This window comes from Moschus berezovskii, chromosome 20, assembly GCF_049115385.1.
Source record: "Moschus berezovskii isolate FMDL1 chromosome 20, NW_MosBer_1.0, whole genome shotgun sequence".
NCBI lineage: Eukaryota > Metazoa > Chordata > Mammalia > Artiodactyla > Moschidae > Moschus > Moschus berezovskii.
The window spans coordinates 36228922-36255483 of record NC_142479.1 but is presented as its reverse complement, the minus strand read 5'-3'; the positions used below and the strand labels follow the sequence as shown (position 1 = coordinate 36255483).

Genomic DNA, 26562 nt, shown 5'->3' with positions numbered 1-26562 from the left:
GTGTAAGCAACCAGGGTGAGGGGTAGTGGGCTTGCGATTTCTGAGGTGGACAATGGAAGTCAGGCAGTGGGTGGGACTGCCCCCTACCAGGGAGATGATACAGAAGGCCAAGAGCAAAAGTTCTCTGATAAGACTTTGGGTAACTCACCCGGGAGGAGGAGGGGCCAGCCAGGGGGCTGGAGGAGGAAGAACTGGACAGGAAAGAGGGAGGGGAGGAGCTTGGGGCAGGGAGCTCAGCAGAGGGCCTGGGCAGGGTCTTGCGGTCTGGGGCTGTAGCCCCCACAATCTAGTCTCCCCTCCTCCGGGTAGGGAGGGCCAAGGGCACCTGGGGCCCACTGTACTGTGGCTCCATCCTGCCCTCCTGCCTGCAGACTTCCTCATGCACAAGCTGACAGCCTTGGACACGGGGAAGACCTGCCTGATGAAGGCCTTGTTAAACATCAACCCCAACACCAAGGAGATCGTGCGGATCCTTCTTGCCTTTGCTGAGGAAAATGACATCCTAGACAGGTTCATCAATGCCGAGTACACGGAGGAGGCCTATGAAGGTACTCGCCTGTGCGGGGGGCGGGGCATGCCACACACAAGCACTGCTGTCTCTGAAGCCCAAAGCACTTAACATGGTGCCCAGCACCTCCTTCATTCTACAAACAATCTGGAGCACTGACCATGTGCCAGGCAGTGCTTTTGGCCCCAGACCACAGGATTGAACAAGACCAGATGACGCTTCTTGGCTCTAAATAAGGTAATTTCAAAACTGATGGAGAATGCTATGAAAAGGAAGGTTAAAAAAAAACAGAAAAGATAACGTCATCAAAAGTGATTGGGCCTGGGCAACTTTAGTGTGGGTGGTCAGAGAGCACCCGAAGCCAGCATGATAAGGCTCCAGGACAAAGCAAGGGCAAAAGCCCAAGATAGGACTGAACTTGACACAGCTGAGTGATGGCAAGAACGCTGGAGATGAGGCTAGAGAACTGGGCAGGGCTAACACATGGCAACTGGTAGTATTGTCATCATCATCATCATTTTTTTTCGAAAAAATATGTCATAGGCACCATGTCTAAAATACAAGACACTCAATTTAAAAAAAAATTTATTTTTATTGTTCCTGCAGCACATGGGGAATTTAGTTGTGGCATATGAGACCTTTAGTTGTGGTCTATGTGGGATCTAGTTACCCCACCAAGGATTGAACCCAGGCCCCCTGCACTGGGAGCATAAAGTCTTAGCCACTGGACTACTAGGGAAGTCAAATCATCGTTATCATTATTATAGCCCCATGTGGGTCTCAGTTTTATGACTTCTCTCTGACGTGGGCTGGAGAGGGGGCAGTGAGACCAAACTTGGGCTGTTTCCTGCTCAGGAAATCCATTATGAATTATCAGTAAGGTGTGTCTTTGAGTTTTTGGAGTCAATAAACATCCTGTTAGGATCTTATGATATGCTTGTGATAAAAATGACTGGCCCAAGAATAACTGGATGTCATTTTGCTAATATGTCATGGGTGCTAAACATGTTAACCTTTTGCAGGTGGGAATCTGGCTTGGGAACTTAACTTTTCCCACGGGAGAGAGTAATTTTATTTATATTTATCTATTTATGTATATATATATAATTACTATTATTGGTTTTTGCCAGTCTGGCAGGTAAAAAGTGTTAAATCATTAAGTTCAAAATTTCCTCTTCCTGATTACCACTGATTTCAAATATCTTTCATTTTCTGTATTGGCTGTGTGTGTTTTCTTCTCTGTGAGGTACTTGTTAATAATCTTTTCTCAGTTTTCTTTTAGGCTGCTTGTCTTTTTATTGACTTGTCAGCTCTTAATCCATTATGGACTCTTAAAAACACATTGCCTCTTCTCAAATATTTCCCCCAGCCTATCACTTGTTTAATTTTCTTTAAGATGTCTTTTGAAACACAGAAATGTATTTAATTTTTATGCAAGCAACTGTGTTCAATTGTATGTGAGCAGATATGTCAGTTTTTTTCTTTATGGTTTCTGCATCTTGGATTTTGCTTAAGAAGGTTTTCCCTGCAAAAAGTCACAGTATTGTAAAGTAATTATCCTCCAATTAAAATAAATAAATAAATAAAAGTTTAGTTTACAAACAACTTACCAGTTTTTAAAAACCCTTAGTTTTTTTAATCCACCAGGCTTTATTTTTATGTATGGCATGATGGCAGCTCTTTGGAAAATGCTATTTCTGGTAGACAGTTCTGAGACCTCCCTACCCGCCAGGCTTCCGGTCCCCTCTGTCTGGAGGTTCTTTAGGCTCCACAATCAGGGTCAGTGTCCCCTGCCCCTCCCTGCTTCTTCTCTCCTGCTCCCTTTCTTAGTCATCAGGGCACAGTGCACCTAGCACCCAGGCTAGATGCCTGGGTCTTGCCTGAGGCACGCCTCCTCCGAACCGCACAGACCATCCTGAGGACTCTTCCTCCTAAGGATCTTTGGGTGCACTGGATGGACAGCTCTTCACATGTCTGGGCTCCTTTTAACGCATCTTCCAATTTTGCAGCCAGAGTGATCTGAAACACATATGTATAAACCCCCAAACTTTGGTCATGTCACTTCCCTGCTTCAGTGCCTTCTATGCCTTCCTGTACCCTTTAAGATAAAGTTCTAACTTCTTTTTAAAAAAATATGTAATATTTATTTATTTGACTGCCCCAGGTCTTAGTTGCAGGATTTAGGATCTAGTCCCCTGACCAGGGATTAAACCCAGGCCCCCTGCACTGGTAGCATGGAGTCAGCCACCAGACCACTGGTGAAGTCCCTGAAGTTCTAACCTCTTATCCTGAGTTGGGAGGCCTTGAGTTGGCCCCATCCAGCTTGGCTACACTTTCACGATCCCAGCTGAGAGGCCACTTCTGGGAAGCACCCCAGTCCTCCAGGTTGTGTTAAGAGCACCTCTGGGTACCACAGCCCCTTTACTTCCCCCATCATAGCACTGAATTCTCAGGAAGACTGTGAGCTTCCAGAGGCCCAGAATTAAAACTGTAGCCCTGTCCCGTTGTGTCCCCAGTGGAGCAGAGAACAGATGCTCCAAGGATAATCCTTGCTTCCAGGCAAGAGTAAATGAAGCAAAGAATGAAGTTGGGACTCTTGGTAGCTGGGCGACGCGGACCAGACAGGCAGCTAGTACTTCTCCATGGTCCATGTAGGGTACAGAGGCTGGAGAGGGCAACGGCCAGAGAGGGTGTGGTACCCCGGGTCCCTGCCGCTGAGCGCCCCTCACCCACCCCGTCCGGTCCACAGGGCAGACGGCGCTCAACATCGCCATCGAGCGGCGGCAAGGAGATATCACCGCGGTGCTCATCGCGGCTGGGGCCGACGTCAACGCCCATGCCAAAGGGGTCTTCTTCAACCCCAAATACCAGCACGAAGGCTTCTACTTCGGTGGGTGCGCCCCCGCCCGGGTTGGGGTCTAGGGTCTTGGGTCCGGGGTCCGGGAGGGGGCGGGGTGCGGGGCGGGGCGGGGCTCCTTCCCTGAGAAAGGCGCTAGCAGACTGAGGGCTGGAGACCCCACTGCCAGCCTCTGCCTGCAGGGTTTTGTGGGAGAACCCTGGAAGACAGAGCTGTGACCAGGGAGGCGGCAGGGGCTGATGCATCCGAATGGGACCACCAGGCTGGACCAGAGAGGAAGCAGCGGAGTCGTGGGGAAGATGGGGGAGCCTGCATTCCAGAAGCGTCCCCTGGGGGTCTTAGATGGGACATATGCATTCACCTGAGCAGCCCTTTGCAGGGAACCGGGACCGGGAGGGAGGGCAAGGAGAGAACCTCAGTTTAAACCCTAGTTGATGGGAGAGGAGACAGGTTCTGAGAAGGGAAATTAGATGAGAGGGGACAGGATGGAGCCTGGCAGGGTAGCAGCATGAGACCCGATGTCCAGCCCCGATTCTGTCCCCTGCTTTGCTGTGTGACCATCTGTGAGTCACTTGCCTTCTCTTTTCTCAATAAACATTTGTCATTTACTATATACACCAGGCGTTGTTCTAGGTATTTGAAATATATCTGTGAACAGAACTAAGATCTCTACCCTCATGGAACTTCCATTCTAGATTGGAGAGTGAAGTGAAGTCGCTCAGTCATGTCCACCTCTTTGAGACTGTCCATGGAATTCTCCAGGCAAGAATACTGGAGTGGGTTTCCATTTCCTTCTCCAGGGGATCTTCCCGACCCAGGGATTGAACTCAGGTCTCCTGCATTGCAGGCAGACGCTTTACCGTCTGAGCTACCAGGAGAGACCATCAATAATAAACATGATAACTAAGAATGTTATGTAATAGGTTAGAAAATAAAAGTGCTGTTGAAAAAAATAAAAAGTAAAGCAAGGGGACGGCTTCCCAGGTGGCTCAGTGGTAAAGAATCCACCTGCCAATGCAGGAGGTGCAGGTTCAATCCCTGGAGAAGATCCCCTGGAGGAGGACATGGCAACCCACTCCGGTATGCTTGCCTGGAGAATCCTATGGACAGAGGAGCCTGGTGGGCTACAGTCCATGCAGTCTAGAAGAGTCGGACATGGCTGAGCACAGCATAGCAAAGCAAAGCAAGGGAAGGTGATCAGGAGTTCCAGGGCAGGAAGGTAGTGGGTTTCAGTTTTAAACAGGGCAGTTAGGGTGATTTGTTGAATGGGTGATGTTTGAGTAAAGACTCAGAGGTAGTGAGGGAGGAAGTGATGCAGCAGAAGGAACAGCACACCTGGCAGAGGGAACAGAATGTGCAAAGGCCCTGAAGTAGAAAAACACCTGTGTGTGCCTGGGAGGCAGCGGGGAAGGAAGAAGGCCTTTGTGGCTGGAGGGGAGTGAGTAGGGAGGGAGTGGAGGAGACGATGTCAGAAGGTATTGAGTCTTGTAAGCTGTTGTTGGAACCTGAGCTTTTGTTCTGGGTGAGGCAAGGCTTTTGTGTTAACAGGATCAGTCTGGCTACTGTGCTGAGGAGAGGGTTGGAGGGCCAGGGTGGTAGCAGGGAGACCCATTAGGAGGTTGAAGCAATGATCCAACTTCAGTCTCCCACTCCCACTGAGATGGTCAGGAGAAGCCAAGTCCTGGACCTTGGCGATCACCGTGATGTAAGGTTTGGATCTTAGATCTTGACTAAGATCTAAGTGAAGATCTGGCCCAGGAGAGAACTGAGCCCCTGTGCCCCCCTCCCCTAGGCGAGACACCCCTGGCCCTGGCAGCCTGTACCAACCAGCCCGAGATTGTACAGATGCTGATGGAGAATGAGCAGACGGACATCACCTCACAGGACTCGCGGGGAAACAACATCCTCCACGCCCTGGTGACCGTGGCCGAGGACTTCAAGACGCAGAACGACTTCGTCAAGCGCATGTACGACATGATCCTGCTGAGGAGCGGCACCTGGGAGCTGGAGACCACGCGCAACAACGACGGCCTCACACCCCTGCAGCTGGCCGCCAAGATGGGCAAGGCTGAGGTGGGTGAGGTGGGGGAGGCAGGAGGGCACCAGGCATGCTCCCCCAGGGGCCCTTCTGAGTGGCCAAGCACACAGAGCCTTGGCCAGGCAGCTCGTGGGCCCACCCTCAGGACTTCAGGACCTGACACTCTGGGTTTCTGTCTCCTGTCCTGGGACCCCATCACCTGGGCCAGGGTGGCGAAGCCTTAGGGCTGCGGTGATGCAAGCTTTGTGGCCGAGGATTCCTGTGTGGCGAGGCACCCACACAGAGGCTGAGTGTCTGACCCTCGGAGCCTTCAGCCTCTTGTGAGGACAGGAGGCCCAGAATGTCTGCTCTGGATACAGAGCTAATGTGCTGCTGCTCCCCGACTCTGGGGAGACCCAGCCTGTCTGTCAGGTTGAAACATGGAGCCAAGTCCCCAGTGGAGGATGCGGTGGCTGGTGGCCATTTGTGTCCTTGAGATGTGGGCCAAGGAACTCAGGTTAACTGGGAGCCTTGGTGAAGACTCAGCTGGGGAGGGCTCTCATCTCTCCAAGTGGCTGGAGCTGTGGCTTGGTCCAGTTTCAAGGGCAGGACTCAGGTTGGGGCTGGGGTCATAGCAGAGTCTCTTCTGCCTTCATATCTTGAGCCCTGGGAGGGGACCAAGGCTCTGGGGAGGCTGCAAGGGGGTGCTGCATGGGGATGGGGGTGAGGTGGGGGAGGGGCCGTTGAGCAGCCCTGGTGGCAGAGCTGTGCCAGCCCCAGGGCGGCTGCTGAGGGAGGCACTGCCCCGAGGGCCTTGGGTCCTGTCCCAGTGCTCAGGGCTGGTGCCCACAAGGGACCTTTTCATTCTCTGTGGGAGGAGGTGGGAGGGAGAATAGCTTGGATAAAGGAGCAATTGTCTGTATGCCTGCCTCCCCGGTCTCCTGCCCACTCCAAGGACACAGCTTCCTGGGGGCTTTGAGGAGGGTCAGACTGTGGTTGCCAAGTTGGAACTTTCTCCAAGGACCGCTGTGGCATGTGAGGTCCCTGGGGAGAGCCCAAGATGAAGCTTCCTGCATGCAGCCTGGCTCCGTGACGCGCTGGTTCCCTGAAGGAAAATATGCCCTCCCTGTACCCCAGCCACTCCTTGTCAGTCTTGGGGAGTCCCCCGCACCCTTCCTGCTCCCCTTCTCTCCTTTACTCACTGTTCTTTGGACATCTTTCCGGATGCTGCTCAAGTTGGTCACTGTGCTGGGAAGAGAGATGCTAAGGACATGCTTAGGACACAGTCCCTGTCCTTGGATTCTTCTAGGCTGGGGTGCAGGAAAGGGAGACATGCCCTGTCCCCAGAAGCTCCCTGCTGGTCTGCAGAGACTAGGCTCTCGTGTGAGATGACGTGGGAATCCCACTGGGTCATGTGAGATCAGGGCCCTGACATTGTCTTCCCCATCAGAACTCTCTTCCTGGGCCTTGGGTTGGTGCCCCAGGAAGTCCTGTCACATCTTGTGGTCCCCAGGGCTCTCTTTGGGGCTCTAGTAAGCTCTCCATCTCGCCTGCACTTTGGAACCACCCAGGAAGCTTTACAACATGCAGATGACTGGGTGTCCCCACCCTCAGAGATCTGGATTGAATTAGTCGGTGATGTGGGAATTTTAAATGTGACCCAGTAACTCTAACATTCAGCAGAGAGCGAGGCTAGCTGACCTAGGTTTCATGAGTCTCTCTGAAAAAGCCTGGTGGTTTCTTGTGTGTTAGTTGCTCAGTCATACCTGACTCTGTGACCCTGTGGACTGTAGCCCACCAGGCTCTCTGTCCATGGAATTCTCCAGGCAAGAATACTGGATTGGGTTGCCATACCCTTCTTTGGGGGATCTTCCTGACCCAGGGATCGAACCTCCTAGATTGCAGGCAGGTTCTTTTTACCGTCTGAGCCACCAGGGAAGCCCTGTTGCTTCTTAATTTTTCAAAAAATTTAATTTCTTAATCTTCTTTTGACTGCACCATGCGGCATGTGGGATCTTAGTTCCCTGACCAGGGATCAAACCCATGCCCCTGTGTTGGAAGCTCAGAGTCTTAAACACTAGATTGCCTGGAAATTCCCAAGGCTGGTGTCTTCCACCGCTCCCTGACTGGCCAGAACAGTGAGCCTCCACTGGCAGGGTCTTGACTGAGAGTGGGATGTGAAAGCTGGAGAAACTTCTAACTCAGGCTCAGGTCAAACAGAAGTTACTTCTCAGTATGATCAGTTCCTAGATTCTTCCCTGAACAGACTCCCCAGCCGGTGGAAGGATCTATGAGCTGACTGTGCAACTCTCTGAAGTCTGCAAAGGACCGTCACCCCTTTGTCTCTGGTATTCAGGGTCTCTGGTGCAATGCGCAGGTCAGCAAGCTTTGTGCTCATTCCACAGATAAAGCGGGGCCCGGGGGTCACAGCAACAGGCGCTCGGCCAGGCTCTCGTGGGAGACTCTTCCCAGGCCCTGTCTGTTGTGGGGGTGGGGGCCCCAGCTGTGCTGGCCCCGGGCCCCATCCGCTGGCTGACGGTTGTTCCTCTTCCTGTCCCCAGATCCTGAAGTACATTCTCAGCCGTGAGATCAGGGACAAGCGGCTTCGGAGCCTGTCCAGGAAGTTCACCGACTGGGCGTACGGGCCCGTGTCGTCCTCGCTGTACGACCTCACCAACGTGGACACCACGACGGACAACTCGGTGCTGGAGATCATCGTCTACAACACCAACATCGACGTGGGTCTCCTGGCTGGGCTGGGGGAAGACAGAGGGCAGCAGGCTGGGCCTCAGGCCAGGGGTGCTGGGAGACCCCATTCTACTTGCTGGATGTGTCTGCCGCCCCGGTTCCTTAGCCTCAGTGGGTGGGGCAGGTGCTGGGGACACCTGTTCTCAGCTGACCCTGTGGATGGGTCTCCTGGCCCCGTAATCCTGGGCAGGGTGGGGGTGGGGGTGTAGATCTTCTCCATCTTGTTTTCCCCCAACTGGTTCCTATGGCTGAGCTTAGAATCCCCTCTTCCCTAAACCTGGCCTCAAATGGGGGTCAGGGAGTGTACAGTTGGAGCAATCAGGGAGGTCTTTCTGGAGGAGGCAAGGAGGGGAGGTCAGTGAAGCTGAAGGAGAAAAGAAAGGATCAGCAGTGGGAAGTTTGTGGCTCTTGGGAGAACAGAGGCAACACATCTTTTATATTTTACCAAGACTCGTGTCTCCCAGCGCCTGCCTTGCTTGGGGTCTGCCTGGCCTCTCACAGCAGCCTGACTGCTAGGGCAGGGATTGAAATCAGTTTAATGGATGAGGACACTGAGCCCCAGAAAGGGTCAAGGGTTTTCCAAGGGTCACACAGTGGTGGGGGACCCAGGAGGGACCAGAACCTCAGTCGTGGCCTTGGCCCCACTTCTAGCCCTCACTCCCCACCGTGCATCAGATCCTCTTCCCAAAAGCACCAGGCTTCTGTGGCGTTGGCTATGCCTGGTTGCACTGGGGCCTCAGGAGCTGGAAATTACCCTCCCAACATTTCCAGCCAAACCAGTTCATTGGCCCCTTCTGCCAGGGGCACTGCTGACTCAGAGTTCCCTTTGAAATGAGGGCCCTTTGAAAATGGTCCCTCCCTCCCTCTCATCTCCATGGTGACCGGTGCTGTTCTATCCCCAGAACCGGCATGAGATGTTGACCCTGGAGCCCCTGCACACGCTGCTGCATATGAAGTGGAAGAAGTTCGCCAAGTACATGTTCTTCCTGTCCTTCTGCTTCTATTTCTTCTACAACATCACCCTGACCCTTGTCTCTTACTACCGCCCCCGGGAGGAGGAGGTATGTTGGGCCCCTTGAAGTGGGGGATGAGGTGGTTAGAGCTGCAGGAGATGGGATCCACCCCCATGTGCATATGGGGAAACTGAGGCCCAGAGAAGCCAAGAGATTTGCTTGGAGTCTCCCGATTGTCATGCTTTACAGTGTCTTGGGTGGGGAATACGTCTCCAACGCTGAGTGGAGTTCAGCCCCAGGTGTTTAGTCCCAGGCGGACCCCTGCTGAGGGAGGCTCATGGAATTAGGAGCCCCAGGCCCTGCCCAGGCTCCAGGTCTCAATCTGGAGCTGATTGGGTGTTTCGGCTGTGGGAGGAAATGCGAGGAGGTGGAGGTCAGTTGGAGAAGCGTTCCCACCAATCGGGGACTCAGTTTCCTGTCTGGTCACATGAGACACAGAGTCTTGGCTTTGACTGTGTGGCGGGGCCCTGTGAGTGTCTGGATACAGATGGGACAGGCAGCTGTCAAGAGGTATGAGGAAGTTGTTAGCATGGATTGAATCATATTTCTCGCCATAGAATTCTGGGTTCCCACTGCGGGTGGGGTAGGCTGGGGCTGGGGGCTGCCCTTCCTGCGCTGGCCCTTACAGAGAGCGGGCTTCATGCTGGCCTGTGGTCCAGCTTGAGGGCCCGGCACGCGTATGTGCATGGTCGCCCCAGAGGGGGCGCTACCCCTGCCTTCCCCACTCCACCTATCCATTCCTCGCCCTTCCTCTGTAGGCCCTGCCGCCCCCCTTGGCCCTCACGCACAAGATGGGGTGGCTGCAGCTCTTAGGAAGGATGTTTGTGCTCATCTGGGCCATGTTCATTGCTGTGAAAGAGGTGAGTGGGTCAGTGAGCCCTCCTGGTCTGGCCTGAGAGGCAGGCGGGGGGTGGGGGGACAGCAAGCTCTGTCTGCTACTACTGCAGGGGGCCTTTAGGGACTCATTTCCTCTTTAATTTTAGATTTTCATAAATAAGCAGGCTTATCCTACCTACTTCATGTATCCATCCCTCCATCCATCTGTCCATCTCTCTGCCGTTCATGTACACTCCCAGCCACTCAGTGTCCCTCCCATCTTCCCCTCCCCCATCCATCCACCCAGTCACCTGCCATCTCTCATCCACTCAACTACTCATCCATCCATTCAGACACCCACCTATTGTCCTTCCATCCTTCGTCCAACTGTCTTTCCATCTGCTTGTCAACTGATCCATTCATCCATCCAACTGATAAATCAGCAGGTATATTCTGAACACCTTCAACATGTGGGGCCTGGGGGAGCTGATAGGGATGGAGGGAGTCTGCCCTCTTTGAAGTCATATTCTGGTAGGAATTTCAGATGGACCCAGATATCAAGACTGTAAGATAGACTGTGAAAAGGGCCTGATGTTGGGGTCAGACCCATGTTCAGAAAAGAGGTGACTTTTATTTGGGGATAGGGGGAGGTTAGGAAGGCTGGAAGGTAGAGATGTCACTAACTGTGGTAGGGTGGGGTTGGCATGAGGACATCGCCGGGAAGGCGTTACAGGGCAGGTGTGGGGAGCAGCGTACAAAGGCTCAGAGGCTGGGGAGCTAGGCCGTATTTGGGGAATGGCAGGTAACGGTGTGGTCCTGTTGCTTTGTGGGTTCTGGAGTGATGATGGGGTGACAGTAAGAGATGTAAGAAGATTGGGGGAGCATCCAGTCTTACCCTGGGGTTGTCTCTGTCCCCCAGGCACCAGTCCCTTTCCATATCCCTCACTTGGGCTCTGGGTGGGCCTTCACACATTTCCCTGGTTCCTGAGTCTCAGTCCTGGGGAAATGCCCCCTTCCCCAGGTGCTCCAGCGAGGGGCACGGAGAGGGGGCAGCTTTTCTTTCCTTTCTGGCTGCAGGGCATCGCAATCTTCCTGCTGAGACCGTCAGATCTGCAGTCCATTCTCTCGGATGCCTGGTTTCACTTTGTCTTGTAAGTAGGTCTGTCCCCTGGGTCACCACCTCATAGACAGGGCCGGAGTCCTTTATGAGGACTGCTATGTCCCTCTGCAATGGCCACCCTCCTGTGTCACCCTGTCCCAGTCCTTCTGCCAAGGCACATGGCCAAGGACCTCCTCTCTCCCTTCTGTTGAGAGAGGCACAGAGGGGAGGACCAGAAAACACTGGGACAGTGCCCACCATCTGGTCACAGGGAGAGCTGAGTACATCCTGCCCCAGAGCCCCAGGGGGCAGGCAGCATAGAGAAAGCATGTTTACATTTTAAAGAAGGGACATTCCAGGCCAGTTCCTCCCAGCTGCCGTCTTGGACCTCGGCAGATCAGGGCTGGAAGGGACTTGAGAAATCACCATGTTTGATCTCATGAAACTGAGGCACAGAGCAGGGAAGTGAATCACCGAGTCACGCGGAGCTTCGGGCATGTCGAAGCCAGCCCAGTGTCCCAGTCATCCTCATCCCAAGCTAGTGTGGGGTCAACTCCCGTAAGCCCCAGTCAGAAAGCCCAGCTAAGCAGCTTCTCCGAATGAGGTCATGTGCAGCTGATGTCAGAGGATTACGTAACCCTGTCCCTAAATAACAGAAAGCTGATTCAGCATCATGGCCGCATGAATGGAACAGGATCTGCGGCTTGGGGTGAAGCACATTGGGCTCCAGGGCTCTGTGGACCCCACCAAAGTCCCTCTTCTGAGCCTTTGGGTGGGTCTATAACACCTTGAATCTTGACCTGATGTTTCCAAATACCTATTTATTAATAGCTGTCTTATTAAGTAGGCATGTGCCTTCCAGAAGTCTGAACCAAGTTCTCCATCCCTGTGGGTGGGTGGGGCACCCGACACTGCCAGGTGCAGTACTGCCCATGGTGCGAGTCACATGTGAGCCTGGCACCTTCAAGAAAATGTGGTGATCCCAGAGAAAAATCCATTTGTACTGCCACCGGCTTTGGTGTGGATGAAAGGCCTTGTCCTGCTTGTCTGCTTCTCTGTTGTCTTCTTCGTGTGGAGGAAGGTGTTTAAAATGCTTCCTCACTTCAGCGTCAAATACACTGATCACCCAAATGTTTGCTTTTCACTGCACAAAATCGAGGTTGACGGTGTCCCAACTTTAACTAGTTAGGTATTTCATAATCGCGGAGACTGCCTGATGCTATAAGCAAGAGAAGTTTTCTATCCAGATGTCTGCCTAACTGCTGACAAGGTTCAGGAGTAGGTTTTGATCTTCTATGTTTGGTATATATTGTACTTTAAATTTTTAAAATTGTGGTTTAATGCACATAACATGAAAGTTAAACCATCTTAACCATTTTTAAGATCAGTGCTGTTAGGTACGTTTGCATTGGTGTGCAATCTCCTTTTAGCCTATCTTTTACATGGTGTGTCTTGTAGTTTTTTAAAAGACTTCTCAAAGTAGGTTATGGAGGACTTTTGTTATGATTGACGTTTGAGTATACATGTTGTCAGCTTTGTCATTTTGATTAAAAATGGAATGTTTCACTTCATCCTTCGTCTACTCCAGAGTTCCTCAATCTCTGTGGGAATCACAAATCACATGGGTGATTTAAAAAACATCCAACCTCCTGGCAAGCACCCTGGGCCATCTGAACCAAAATCTATTGGGCCCTGGGGAACTCTATCTTTTAAAAAGTCCTTGTCAACTACAACCAGCCCTGACTTGCATCTGGCAATGCAGTCCGCAAGGCTGTGTTTTAGATGTGGTCCAGCACATCTGGGGCAGCCTCGGCTGTCTCTTTGGTGCCACGCACCAGGGTCGTTGTTCAGGGCTTAAGGGAGGTTGGAGGGTTTGGACGTAAATGCCCTGATGCTGAGGAGAAGTAAGTAAGGCCCTGTTTCCTGTGTCTCCTGAACAGTTTTGCCCAGGCTGTGCTTGTGATACTGTCTGTCTTCTTGTACTTGTTTGCCTACAAAGAGTACCTCGCCTGCCTTGTGCTGGCCATGGCCCTGGGCTGGGCGAACATGCTCTACTACACGCGGGGGTTCCAGTCCATGGGCATGTACAGCGTCATGATCCAGAAGGTACGCTGGGGATGCTGAGCATCAGAGATTGGCAGGGAGGGGCCCTCAGAGAAGGCCCACTCTTCAGATGGGGAAACTGAGGTCTGGAAAGGAAAAGAGACTCACCCAAGGGACAGACCACTGCTCTTTCTCTCCATGGTCTCCCTTTGCCCTTGCTCAGGGTCTTGGAGGGAAAATATGCATATATAATATATACCCATGTAGATATGTTTATTATAGATGTTTACCATATAAAGGATGGTGTAGCATGCAAGTTACAAATAATAATAAATATGCAATACTTTTTTGTTGTAAATTCCACATGGCTAGTTGAGTCTCACCAAATAACTTGTTGATTTTGGTTTAACTTGTATCTGTTAATTTAACTCGTATCTGTTAACCAACCTATGGTTGCAATTGCCAAGTGAACATTATGCCAATATAAATGGTGCCTGAAGTTTTCCTTTGCTTTTTAAAAATAAATAATTAAAATATTTTTGGGGGGCTACCCTGGGTTTTGTTGCTGTGCATGGACTTTCTCTAGTTGCAGCGAGTGGGAGCTACTCTCCAGTTGTGGTGTGAGGGTTCCTCATTGCGGTGGCTTTTCTTGTGGAGCCCCGGCTCCAGGGCATGTGGGCTTCAGTGGTTGCAGTACGTGGGCTCAGTAGTTGTGGCTCATGGGCTCTAGAGCATGGGCTCAGTAGTTCTGTCTCACGGGCTTAGTTTCTCCACGGCATGTGGGATCTTCCAGGATCAGGGATCGAACCTGTGTCCTCTGCATTGGCGGGTGGATTCCTATCCACTGTCCCACCAGGGAAGTCCTTTCCTTTGCTTTAATGAGGAAGGTGAAAAGCAAACAATGAATACGTGTTGAAATTGCATTTATTTGTCAATGATTCTGAGACACTTATTTGCTGAATTGAATAATAGTTTGCAAATACTAGAATATTTCATCCATGTTTTTGTACTATTCGCAATATAACAGCCACAGAGAGGATACATTGTTAAAGTTTTATCTGCCTTAACATTTTTTTTATCATTGTGCTAAATCCAGATCTAGACAATCAACAATCTCTGACTTATAGCTTTCACCAGTTTCTATGGTGTAAATCTATGGTATAAATCACCCATCATGGCTGATTTCCAGTTACCAACATGAATACAGAATCGGGAAAGGAAGCGCAGTAAAGCATCATTATATACTGTTTCCAACATATGGCTACAATAGATGTAAATAGCCTTAAAATTCTAGGTAATTGTTAGGACTTCCCTGGCAGTCCAGTGGTTAAGACTCTGGGCTTTCACTGAGGAAGGCGTGATTTCAATCTCTGTTAGGGAAACTAAGATCCTGCAAGCCACATGGAGGGCCAAAAAAGAAAAAAAAAAGCCTAAATAATTGTAAAATATAGTAAAGTCACTTGGAAGTGATGTTTTGACTGCTTATTATCTTTGTTTCTAATGTAATTTATTTAATTATGTTTATGCAATCCAATTCTTAGTCATGGCTTGTTTAGCAACCAGCTCAGGAAATTCACGAGAGTGTGACAGTCAGCTCTTGTGAGCTGGTGTGAGCTGGCCCCAGCACACGGCCACTTCCAGGAAGAGTGAGGATTCTCGGTGTGAGATTCTATAAGGAGAGGTGCTGATGTGAAGCCTGTATCGGCAAGGACAGAAACAGACAATGTTTTAGGAGGGAGGAGGGTGGAGAGGACGAATAGAAGAGTCTTTCTGGAACAGGTGGGCCCAATGCTGAGCTGTGGAGGGAGCATCAGGAGGATCCGGGGAGAGTCACGGAAGAGTGGCCCGAGTGAATGAGGGCATGGTTGGGGTGCAAACCCAGGAGAGGGTGGGAAGCAGGAGATCAGTCTATAGCGAATATGTGCTCAAACCTTACCCTTGAATCATATTTCTTTCTTTGTAGGTCATTTTGCATGATGTTCTGAAGTTCTTGTTTGTATATATCGTGTTCTTACTTGGATTTGGAGTAGGTAAATGATTTACAAATAATAGCAACTGCCACATTTGTAAAGCCCTTTATGTAGACATTAACATCACAGAGCATGCAGGAGCCTCAGCAGCAATTATATCTGTCACCAGTGGAATGCTCACTGTGATCAGCATTTCCCAGTGATTATCTATGCGAAGAGTCAGCTCACTGGAAAAGACCCTGGTGCTGGGAATGACTGAGGGCAAGAGGAGAAGTGGGTGGCAGAGGATGAGATGCTTAGAAAACATCACTGACTCAAAGGACATGAGTTTGAGCAAACTCCAGGAGATAGTGAAGGACAGGGAAGCCTGGCATGCTGCAGTTCATGGGGTCACAAAGAGTCAGACACAACTTAGCAACTAAGCAACAATAACAATGATTATCTCTTTACTTCTCACAATGTGTTGACCAAGGCAGGAGTCATCATCATCTCTGATCATAAGAGAACTGAGGCTTAGAGGCTCTAGGATTTGACCAGGTCGCTTTTATCCAACCACACTATGTGGTATGGCTCCCACCTTCACATCTATCATATGTGTCCCTTGCAGCTTCGGATAGGTTTGGCAGGTGCTTTTGGCCCAAACTGACAGATAGGGAAGCTAAAGTTTGCAGAAATGTGATTGTTGGTCTTTGAAAAATAGGAGTAGAGTAATGCATTGAGGTAACCTCCTTTGGCCCTCCACGTCATGTTACTGTCATAGATTGCTTCAGATATATCTGTGAGAGCCTCTGGTCTGCTGGGGACCAGAGATGGGAAACCCTCTTAAAAACCTCTCTGTTTACAACAGACGGAAAAGCAAAACTTGATTTTGCTTCTAACCTCTGCCTAAAGAGATATGATTTTGTTTACCCAAGCCAGTTCTTTTCCCCAGTTATCACTGGCATTTGAAACTAGGCAGCTGATTCCATCTGTCTGGTACCTTTTCTGGGTCACAGTTTGCTTATTCATTTGCTCCTTCACTTGCTTGTTTATTCGTCCACCCATTTCCTCACTGATTAATTTGATCATCCATCCATCCATCCATTCCTTAAGTAATGAGCCACTGCTGTAGTGCATTGGGAAGAAAAGAAGAAAGAGCCTCAGGCTGTGACCAGAGATCGTGCCACACAGCATTAGAAGGAGACTCAGGACCTGCCAGTCTTGGAAGAGACAACCCAGGCTACTGGAAGTTGGGAGCCCCAAGCCTGGTTGAGGAGCCAGGGACACACAGATTTTAGATTATAATTTTCAACTCTGCAAGCCCTTGATTGGTCAAGGGCTGAACGGTGGGGTAGCAAAGGGAGAGAAGAGTTTGGGCTTTGTTAGGCAGAAAGGTCTTTCTGCAGTCAGTCAAGGCAGAACACCAACCTGATGAGGCTTCCGGAGGAACTGAGGCTGGAGATGCGATTTCAATAACCAGAGAGAAGACAGCAGTGGGTGTGTGCATGTGTGTCCATGTGTGCATGTGTGCACGTGCAGGTATGCATGAGTTCACTGAGTCATTGACTGGACAGAGAGGCTGCAGAGAACACCCTGTTGTGTCCTCACAGCGCTGGCCTCGCTGATCGAGAAATGCCCCAAGAGCCATGAGAACTGCAGCTCCTATGGCAGCTTCAGCGACGCGGTGCTGGAACTCTTCAAGCTCACCATAGGCCTGGGTGACCTGAATATCCAGCAGAACTCCAAGTACCCCATCCTCTTCCTGTTCCTGCTCATCACCTACGTCATCCTCACCTTCGTCCTCCTCCTCAACATGCTCATAGCCCTGATGGGGGAGACAGTGGAGAACGTCTCCAAGGAGAGTGAGCGCATCTGGCGCCTACAGGTGAGCCTGGCAGAATCCCGTCTGGCGGTGGGGTGGGGAGTCCTGTCATGGGGACTCAGTTTAGCACATGGAATCCGAGGATCTAGGCTGGGGCCTGGAAACCTGCATAAGCTCCCTGTGCTTGGCCAGGTTCAAGGAAAGTAGGTTCCTGGAGTAAAGGGTCCAGGGAGTGTGGCTGGACAATGGCATGTGTGAGAGGTACTCAGGCTTATGGCTGTGTTCTGCTTAGAGTCAGTGGTGTGATATGTGGGTGTTGAAGTGTGACCTTAGGCATTAAGAGGAGTATAGGGTATAGGACAATGAAGGTGACAGTTCTGCTTCCCTCAATACTCCTTATATGCTGTGGGCCTTACACACTGGGGACACTAACCCACAGAATGGTCCAGGCATGGGAGAGGCCTGGCAACCATGCCTCACAACAGACGATGTTGAAACTGGGTTGAAGAAGGTGAGAATTCCTTCTTGCAGAGCTACTTGGGGAAGAGGGAGCAGCTTTCTTCTGTGATCCCAGAGGCAGAAATGGGACATATGGGGAACAAGAAGGAGAAAAGCTTTGATCTGATACAAGGAAGTTGCTAATTGTTGCTGCTAAGTCACTTCAGTCGTGTCCGACTCTGTGCGACCCCACAGACGGCAGCCGACCAGGCTCCGCCGTCCCTGGCATTCTCCAGGCAAGAACACTGGAGTGGGTTGCCATTTCCTTCTCCTACTAATTGTTAGGGCCTTCTTAATGGATTGTCAATAATATTCAGGGGAGATTAGACAAATTATGGTTGGGAAAATTGCTGAGGGGATTCCCAGCCTGAGATGGGATAGGACTGTGTGGTGTCTGAAACTTCTTTCACCATGGGAGCTCAGAATCCTACCTTTCAGTTAGGAAACTCTGGACTCCCATAAACATAGTTTATGTGATGTTTAAAATAATTTTAACACCTTTTCCAAATTTACTGGGCTTTCTTTTTCTTTCATTTTTTAAAGTCTTTGTTGAATTTGTTACAATATTGCTTCTGTATTATGTGGGTTTTTTTTTGGCCTTGAGGCCTGTGGGATCTTAACTCCCCAACCAGGGATCGAACCCACACCCCCTGCATTGGAAGGCGAAGTCTTAACCACTGGACCATCGGAGAAGACCCTGGGTTTTTTAATTCTGTAGGTTAGCCTGGAGAATCCCAGGGACAGGGGAGCCTGGTGGGCTTCCGTCTATGGGGTCACACAGAGTCGGACACGACTGAAGTGACTTAGCAGCAGCAGCAGCAGGTTAGCCAGATCCTCAGGATCTATGCATTAAGTAAGCATTCTGTGCAGGTGGAGTGGGCTGTTTGGTAGTGTGTGTGTGTGTTCTTGTGTGTGCGAGTTCTTGTGTGTGTACGTGTGTGGGCACACTCACACTCATGCAGCGCCTCGGCGCTGTCTCCTCGGTGACACGCTTAGGCTCCTTTGTGTTTCCAGAGAGCCAGGACCATCTTGGAGTTTGAGAAAATATTACCAGAATGGCTGAGGAGCAGATTCCGGATGGGGGAGCTGTGTAAAGTGGCAGAGGACGATTTCCGGCTGTGTTTGCGGTAACAGAGGGGGGAGGGCACTTTGCTGGTGCTCTGTGGGTGGGTGAAGAGACATGCGGTGTGAATGTTAGCGAAATGGTGCTGCCATTTGCTTGTTGGACCATGACCATGGTCTGTTCCGCCTCCTCAGAAGATGGAGTTTGCTTGTTTGGGGTTGCTGGCCCTGGGACAGGCTTCCTGAGCCTCAGAAGGGAGAGCGGGGAGACTCTGCCCTTCTGGAGGTGCCTCTGTGGCTTCTCCCTGCCCAGTACCTGCCTTAGAAGAGATCTGCCAGTCTAGCACCCTTTGTCCTTCTGTCTCTCCTGTGTGGGTTCACAGGGGACCACTTATGTCTCTCTGAGCTCCTGGGTCCCATATCCTGGGAGGAGACTGATCCTGGAAGCCTGGGAAGATGTGCACTTGGGCAGGTTTCAAGCCCCAGTAACACTGATATGGACACACGAGTCAGGCGTGTTCCTGATCCCCGTGGAGGACACTCTGAATGCAGTGCTAGTATATTTGTTTGTATTTCATGAAGTGCGCTTGGGGAATAGTGAGAATGATTATCACACCCTCAGGATCAACGAGGTAAAGTGGACTGAATGGAAAACTCATGTCTCCTTCCTCAATGAAGATCCGGGGCCCGGGAGACGGACAGGTACCACTGCTGTCAGGAAGCATGATGCCCACTCCTGCCTGACCATGTGACCCCGGGATACCCTGATTTTCCCCATCTGTAAAATGGGGGAGGAGGGTTGAACTAATCCCTTCCAGCTCTATCATTTTATAACCTGAGTTGGAAACATTTCTGAAAGTCAAGTGGTGGGCCAAGACCGACGTGGAGGTACAACTTGCAGAGTGCTGTATTTATAAAATAGTGTTTTGTCTTTAAAGCAGATTTCAACAAAATCCAAGATTCTTCCAGGAGCAACAGCAAAACCACCCTCAATGCATTTGAGGAAATAGATGAATTTCCGGAAACTTCAGTGTAAAAGCAGGATCTAGAGCTCACGTTCATGTGGTCCATCTGATGCTGGAGCCTGGGTGCTGGACTTGGTGCTATGGGCTTTGCAGAGCGATGGAACCTGGCTCTGCCTGCAGAGACGAGGGACGCACCCTCATGCTGAGCGGGTAGCTGAACCAAGGAGCAGTTGTCAGTTTGTCTGAGTGGGAAACACCCTGGAGTTTGTTATTCGGCAAAGAGCTTGTAAAAACCTATGGCCAGCAGTCCTGAGCCTGGGAGTTCCAGGAGCCCTGAATCCTGGGTGACGCTCCTGTGTTCACCAACTGCAGGTTGACTTGGCCGGGAGAGAGGATGGCAGGGCAGGGACAGGGGCCCAAGGAACACAGAGAGGAGTCTTTCTTCTTCCAACATCTTGACAATGTCTTGTCAACATCTTGACAGCCCCTAGCCCTAGCCCTAATATCTCCCCTACTGTGACTGGATCTCCTGAATTTAAGGGCCTCTTGATCCCATCCTAGAATGTACAGGGGACTGAGCTGAGCCTGGTATCCTGGGGCCAGAGAGGAATGAGTTTCTGGAATCTTCAGGGAGCAGGAAAACACCCTCAGAATAAGTGGCCTTGGTACTCAAGGCTCAGATTGTCTCCAACTGAGAGACGATTCTAGAAGCATAATTAACACAGGGTTTTTCTTTTCAGTAGAGAAAGGACATTTCAGTTTTAAATGAAAATTACTTCAAATGAAGTGTGTGATTTTAAAACCTGAGAAATAGATTTTAGGATTTAGGGGTTGGACGTAAGTATTATATACTTGGCCTCAAGGTGGCTAGAACAAGGACAAAAAGCTTTTCTTTACATACTTAAAACTACATGAGACATGCCAGCCAGGGCCTGCGATCTGGGTGAAAGATCTTGGCTGGTTTCCTTGTCCCAGCCCTGGCACAGTGCAGGCTTCCAAGCTGGGATAGTGGCTTCATCTGAAACAGAAATAGCAGCTGCTCTATTTATATGGTCTTAAATCTCAGAGGTTACTCTTACACATCAGTATTTTTCATTGGAGGAATTTTACAGAATATCTGAAATGCTCTGGTATTCAATATTTTTTTTTAACTGTGAATTTTGAAGCAGAGGAGAAGGCATCTGAGGAGGAGCCAAGACGTGGGGCTTATTTTTAGATTCTCATCCTCTGATTTTCTTCCCTGAAATTACTCAGTCTGGGGACAAAGATGAAGTGGAGAGAGTAGAAATGTTCCAGATTACTCAAATGTGTTGGTCTATCAGTCGTGTCCATATCTTTTGTGACCCCATGGACTGTAGCCCACCAGGTTCCTCTGTTCATGGGATTCTCTAGGCAAGAATATTGGTGTGGGTAGCCATTCCCTTCTCCAGAGGATCTTCCTGACCCAGAGAATGAACCCGGGTCTCCTGCATTGCAGGGGGATTCTTTACCATCTGAGCCAGTAGAGAAGTCCTATTGGAACTTAAACAACCAGAAAATCCACTCTGACTCAGTTATCTGGTGTAAGATTCGTGTGGGAATTTTTTTTTTTTTTTAGTATAGTTGCATTTCAATGTTGTGTCAGTCTCTGCTGTGCAAGAATGTGAATCAGCCATAAATATAAATATATCCCCTCCCTCTTGAACCTCCTTCCTGCCCCCTACCCCCACATCCCACCCCTTTAGGTCATCACAGTCCGGTGGGATTTTCAAGGTGAAATTGTAACGATATTAACCATGAACTTTAATTTTAAATGGCACAAAATCATTCAGCTTTTAGATAACTTGGCTGTTGGTTAGCTAATCTGACTAGAAGCAAACTGAGAACTGCGGGCCACGCAGTCCACTCCTGGCCCTTTTCTCTGCTCTTGGCTGCTCTGTGCACCAGTTTACCTGGGTGGGCAGAATCTTGGCCCTTGTGTCCCTGATGGGCTGGGTTAGGGACAGATGAGTCGAAGATGCAGCCTTGCAATCGGCAGCAGCCCCTGTACTCTCAGATGACCCAGGGAGCTGCCCAGTGCTCCAGGCTGTAGTGGTCACACCAGGTTCAGGTGTGAGCAGGGGAGGAAGGGGCTAGGCATGTTTCTGGCAGAAGGGAAGATTTAGGGGGATTATCACAGAGGCAGGAGGACCAGATGTGTTGCAGATGAACAGAACTAGGGCCCAAGTTGGAAGCTTCAGGGAAAACGATTATGGTTCAATGTAGTCCAACAACTCTTCAGATTTTTTTTTTTTTTCCTTGGCCACACTTCCCCAGAGCATTTGCCATCTTCACTCCCAGCCAGGGATCAAACCCACACTCCCTGCATTGGAAGTGTGGAGTTTTAAACCCTGGACCTCCAGGGAAGTTGTGATACTGGGGATATTTAAGCAGACGCTGGTAGAGCATATATGAGGGATATTGTTAAAGATCATCATCAGATGAACTTGAAGCTCCTTTTAGCCTGGAGAGTAGCATCCTGTATCTGGAATTACCTTCTTGCCTTCATCCTGAATAGAGAGAAGTCTTCGTTTGAAGGGCAGCAACTCGGATACATGGCTCCATGCTCTACTCTGTGCAGCTGGGAATTCAGAATTGTTTTGGTTTAGATATGCATGGATAAAACTGTATAACTCTTCACTTCCCACTTGAACAAAAGCTGGGAGGTTAGACAGACAGAAGTCAATAACTGGATCTTTGTCTTATGCATATGGAGACCTGTCTCTGGATCTGGATGGGATTTGTTGGCAGGACCATTTTCTATAGTGAATCTTCCTCCTGACAGTGGTGTTCCCCGAAGGCTTTTATCCTAGACGGTCTCAACCTAGGCAGGTTTACCAAGGAATGTGATGAGTCAAAGAGCATTGGTTTAAAAGGACCGGTTCTCTTATTTGACACCTGGAGACCAAAGCTCCGAGAGGAAAGTGGACTTGTTCAGAGTCATGCGGGAGATTGTATCAGAGCTGTTGAAGCTGGAGTGTTCTGATTCTGGACCACAGATGTTCTCCTGTGCGATTTTATTTTTTTGGCACAGTTCTTTGGTAAATCTGAGTCTGCCTTCATGGTTGGCACGTGTCAGGGGATTAGGTTTTTTGCTCAGATGATTCATGCTGGCAGTCTGCACTGTCCCTGTGATCCCTATGATGGGTTTTGAAATTCAAATGTGTGCATACAGATGCGCACAAAACCACACACACACCCCGCACCACACTGAATCCAAAGGTGTATAAAGATATCTTAAGTGATTTACATTTCACTAATTTAAGGGGAAAGCATTTTCCAGGAATGGAATCTCACATGCTCAGATAATAGTCGTGGCTGGAAATTTTCCTTTAGCTAAACTCTGCCTCAGGAAGAATCCATTATTCTAGAAATTAAGTTATATATCTGTTTGAAGTAAAAAAGGTGCTTCTCTTACTCCCTGGGTGGGGGATGGGAGAAGGAGTTCAAGGCTGTACTGTGAAGTCACTAAGCTCTTAGAGGGCTTCTGCCCTGGAGCCCGGTGTTACTGACCTTCTTTTCCTTCCACAAGGCCTGGTGGACTAAGTCCTTTGACTCTGGGTAGGGGCCAGATAGATGGACCATCCTGTCGGCCTGTAAGCCATACTTGATCTCTGCATCGATTTACCTTTTTACTGTGATCTTGGTCCCAAACATAGAATTGTTACCTTGTTCTCACTGAATGTGCCTAATCTTTGCAAATTCCATTTACATCCTTGTTTTTAGTGTTGTGTGTGTGTGAAACTCTATGTGCAAGAGAGAAGTCATAAATGGAGTAAGAACATTTTAGTGTCATTGAAGAACTGCTTTAATGATTTCTAATAAATATTTATTTTGCCTTGTTATGATCATGTTTTATCTTTGTCTTAGGAGGGCCACTATGATGACTGAAATCTTAGGGTGTTGCTTAACATGAGTGGATAAAGGGAAGGCCACTGTTTGGACTTAAAAGAATCAATTATTGGTCCCAGCTCAGCGTGCTAAGACATACTACCTTTGTGCAAATGTGTACATCTCAAAGTACATCATATCCAGTAACCCATCTAAACCACTCAATAACTGGGAGGAATTTGAGTAAAAGGAGACCTAGAGATTTGAAGCGACATGCGCAAGGAGTCATAGCCTGAAAATGTTACAGGTTCAGGTCATATGACCTCAAGCAGGGGGGTCCATCCATCATGCTTGCTGGTTCTCCTCTTTGCATGCATATGAACTCATGGCTCCACTTGGAGACCAAGTAGAAATCCCTCCTATTTATCACACAGAACCTTTATGAGGAGGCAATAAGGGAATGGATAGGAAAGAGCTGATACTATTTCTATCATTATTGCCCAATGTATATGAATATGCATTTTTTTCATTCTTTTGAGTTATTTTGAAAGAATGGTAGTTCTCAACTTGAATGCCAAGATGCTGCTGCGTCTTGAAGGGTAACAATTTATTAATAACCAATATGCTGCATTTGGTCCATTACTTCATCCAAACGATTCTCAGAATAACACTCTTCACTGGGCTATGTTTTCTTGACTGGCAAGGAAATGGGACTTGTACATAATCCACATGCTAGTTCAAACAGGCTTCAGTCTATAATCTAGGAATGCTCCATCCATGGGAACATTCTGGGTAGATTGATAGAGAAAGTGTGGGTGCCCCTGTCATAGGATGTATTCTGAAAGTGGGATGCCTAGGTCAGTGAGGATGAACAGTTTTATGACTTTTGATATTATGAAAAATTACCTTCCAAAATATATTTTGCAACTTTTTCAGCCTTTGAGATTATACAATTCCCTATTTATAAAGTGCTTTCATTCATATTGGTTATCTTAATCCACAGTTCTGTAGATAATTTGATGAGTATTCTATTGCCATTCAACAGAACAGAGAAAATTGAGACTTGGGGAATTTGAGACTTGGAGAGATGGAATGACAGGTTGAGGTCACAGTGCTTTTTCCTGGGCCAAGGATCCAGGTTTTCTGAGGTGTGTTGGTACATGCTAATCCAGTAGTGTCAATGAGCTTGTATAACAGAGTGGGTTAGCCTAGCCTGAGTCACACTAAAACAAATTTGTCTGGTTGCACTGGGTCTTACTTGTGGTACACAGGGATCTTTTAGATGTAGCATGTGGGATCTAGTTCCTAGATCAGGGATCAAACTGGGGTCCCCTGCATTGGGAGTGTGGAGTCTCAGCCACTGCACCACCAGGGAAGTCCACATTTAAGAATGATTATTGGGACTTCCCTGGTGGTCCAGTGGTTGACGATCTGCCTTCTGATGAAGGGGATGCAGATTTGATCCCTGGTCAGGGAACTAAGATCCCACATGCCCTGGGGCAGCTGAACCTGGGCACCATAGATGGAGAGAAGCAAAGGTAGTAGGGTGAATTTGAGGATGGAGAAGTCTGCGAGGCCAAATTGCTAGGAACAGGGCTGGAGAGGGAGGCAGAGACCAGAGCACACAGGACTCCTCCAGCTGTGGGGAAGGCTTTGAGATTTCATATTGAGGGTTCAGTTCAGTTCAGTTCAGCCGCTCAGTCGTGTCCAACTCTTTGCGACCCCATGAATCACAGCACGCCAGGGCTCCCTGTCCATCACCAACTCCTGGAGTTCACTCAAACTCATGTCCATCGAGTCGGTGATGCCATCCAGCCATCTCATTCTCTGTCGTCCCCTTCTCCTCCCGCCCCCAATCCTTCCCAGCATCAGAGGGTTAGGGGAACCATTAAAAGGTTTCACACAAGGGTATTATTGGATATGAACACTTTCTTTTCCCCTCATAGGGTTGCAGACTTAAAAGGGTGTATTTTTCCATCTGCCAACGTTTGGGACATAGTAACAGTCTGGAGTGTGGAATGGAGAGATTTCCACTTGACAGTGAAGGAGATACTCCGGAAGTGACTGGGAAAGAAGGCAAGAAGGCAAAGAGAAGGCAGAGACGTTGATGGAACCTGAAGACATTTCAGTAGACAAGGAAATGTCTGAGCACACTCATTTACTCAGCTAAACTCACAGGGCACTTACTAGATTGCAGGTACTGAAAAAGACACTGGTGATATCCTTGAGATGGGCTAGAAGCAGAGAGGGGCAGAGGGCCAAGTCAAGAGAGGTTTTATAGGTGAAATGAGAATTAAGTTGCATTTTGAAGAAAAATAGGAATTTGATAAGGTGAGGTCTGGTGTGTGTGTCAAGGATGGAGGAAGAGAAGGGAAGGAAAAAAATTCTAGGGGGAAGGGCCAGATTCTGTAAAGACACACAGGAATAAAACAACACAAAGCCGAATGGAACAGAGAAGAGTTAAAGGCAGATGAGTCTAGAGAGGTTGTGGGGAGGGTGGGACAGATCATAGAGGGCTTTTTGTGTTAGAAATTTCAACTTGAATAATTTATTATTCTGTGCTAGGCACTGTGCTAAGTATTTGTACGCATTAGCCCACTAAATCCTCACAACAATCTCATGAAAGGGACACTATTATTATGAATATCCCTATTTTATAAATGGGAAAACCGAGTCTGTAGACTGTTAGAAATAATCAAAATGAAATTGAAAGTGGCTCAAGTCACACAGCAATATGTTATAGATTAAAAAAAAAATCTAATTAGAAACTCTAAAGACTATAAATATTGAGTCAGAGAAAATTAGACTTGATAGAATCAGTACAATAACTGAAACCACAGTGGCCTAAACTGCACATTGTACATTTTGTAACTAACTAAAATTTGATGGGAAAATAAAGTATTTTTCCTGAAGTATATATATGGAAAAATTGACCTAGAAAAATTGAACTTGTGCATAGGACACAAAGAAACATTCACAGTGGGAGAAGGAAGCTTGTTAAAGCTCGTTTTACACAAAAGCCAATTGATAAAAAAATCTTTTTTTACTGAAGAATTCAGAAGGAAGAGAGTCTATTCCAAAGAAAATAATTTTGGTAAAGTGCAAAAATAAATGCTGAAAGTTTCAAAGCAGTTTAACTGTGTGCTATAGAGCACTGAATATGGAATGAAATTGGCTTAATGGGATTTGTTTTGCAAGAATGAAATTATATATATATATATATATATAGACATATACATGTTACAGATAATGACAATATTAGTATGATTTTGTAAATACATTTGAAACTGTAAACACGGGTTCCTTGGGGTCCAAA

The 26562-nt window shown here is 48.7% G+C and overlaps 1 protein-coding gene across 2 annotated transcripts in view; it reads left to right on the top strand.

The window, feature by feature from the left end:
• The window catches only part of TRPV3 (transient receptor potential cation channel subfamily V member 3), a 29296-nt gene extending 9677 nt beyond the window's left edge, over nucleotides 1–19619 (top strand). The window contains exons 6-18 of one of the 2 annotated variants that reach the window (XM_088828787.1): nucleotides 372–548; nucleotides 3258–3398; nucleotides 5158–5438; nucleotides 7944–8120; nucleotides 9033–9191; nucleotides 9902–10003; nucleotides 11037–11110; nucleotides 12999–13164; nucleotides 15065–15131; nucleotides 16661–16935; nucleotides 18385–18497; nucleotides 19055–19134; nucleotides 19371–19619. In XM_088828787.1, coding sequence (XP_088684913.1) covers nucleotides 372–548; nucleotides 3258–3398; nucleotides 5158–5438; nucleotides 7944–8120; nucleotides 9033–9191; nucleotides 9902–10003; nucleotides 11037–11110; nucleotides 12999–13164; nucleotides 15065–15131; nucleotides 16661–16935; nucleotides 18385–18497; nucleotides 19055–19134; nucleotides 19371–19468 — 1910 coding nt within the window. In that variant the 3' untranslated portion in view covers nucleotides 19469–19619. The remainder of the gene's footprint in view (nucleotides 1–371; nucleotides 549–3257; nucleotides 3399–5157; nucleotides 5439–7943; nucleotides 8121–9032; nucleotides 9192–9901; nucleotides 10004–11036; nucleotides 11111–12998; nucleotides 13165–15064; nucleotides 15132–16660; nucleotides 16936–18384; nucleotides 18498–19054; nucleotides 19135–19370) is intronic. The other variant, XM_055403763.2, reaches the window with a different exon arrangement.
• The last annotated feature ends 6943 nt before the right edge of the window (nucleotides 19620–26562 follow it).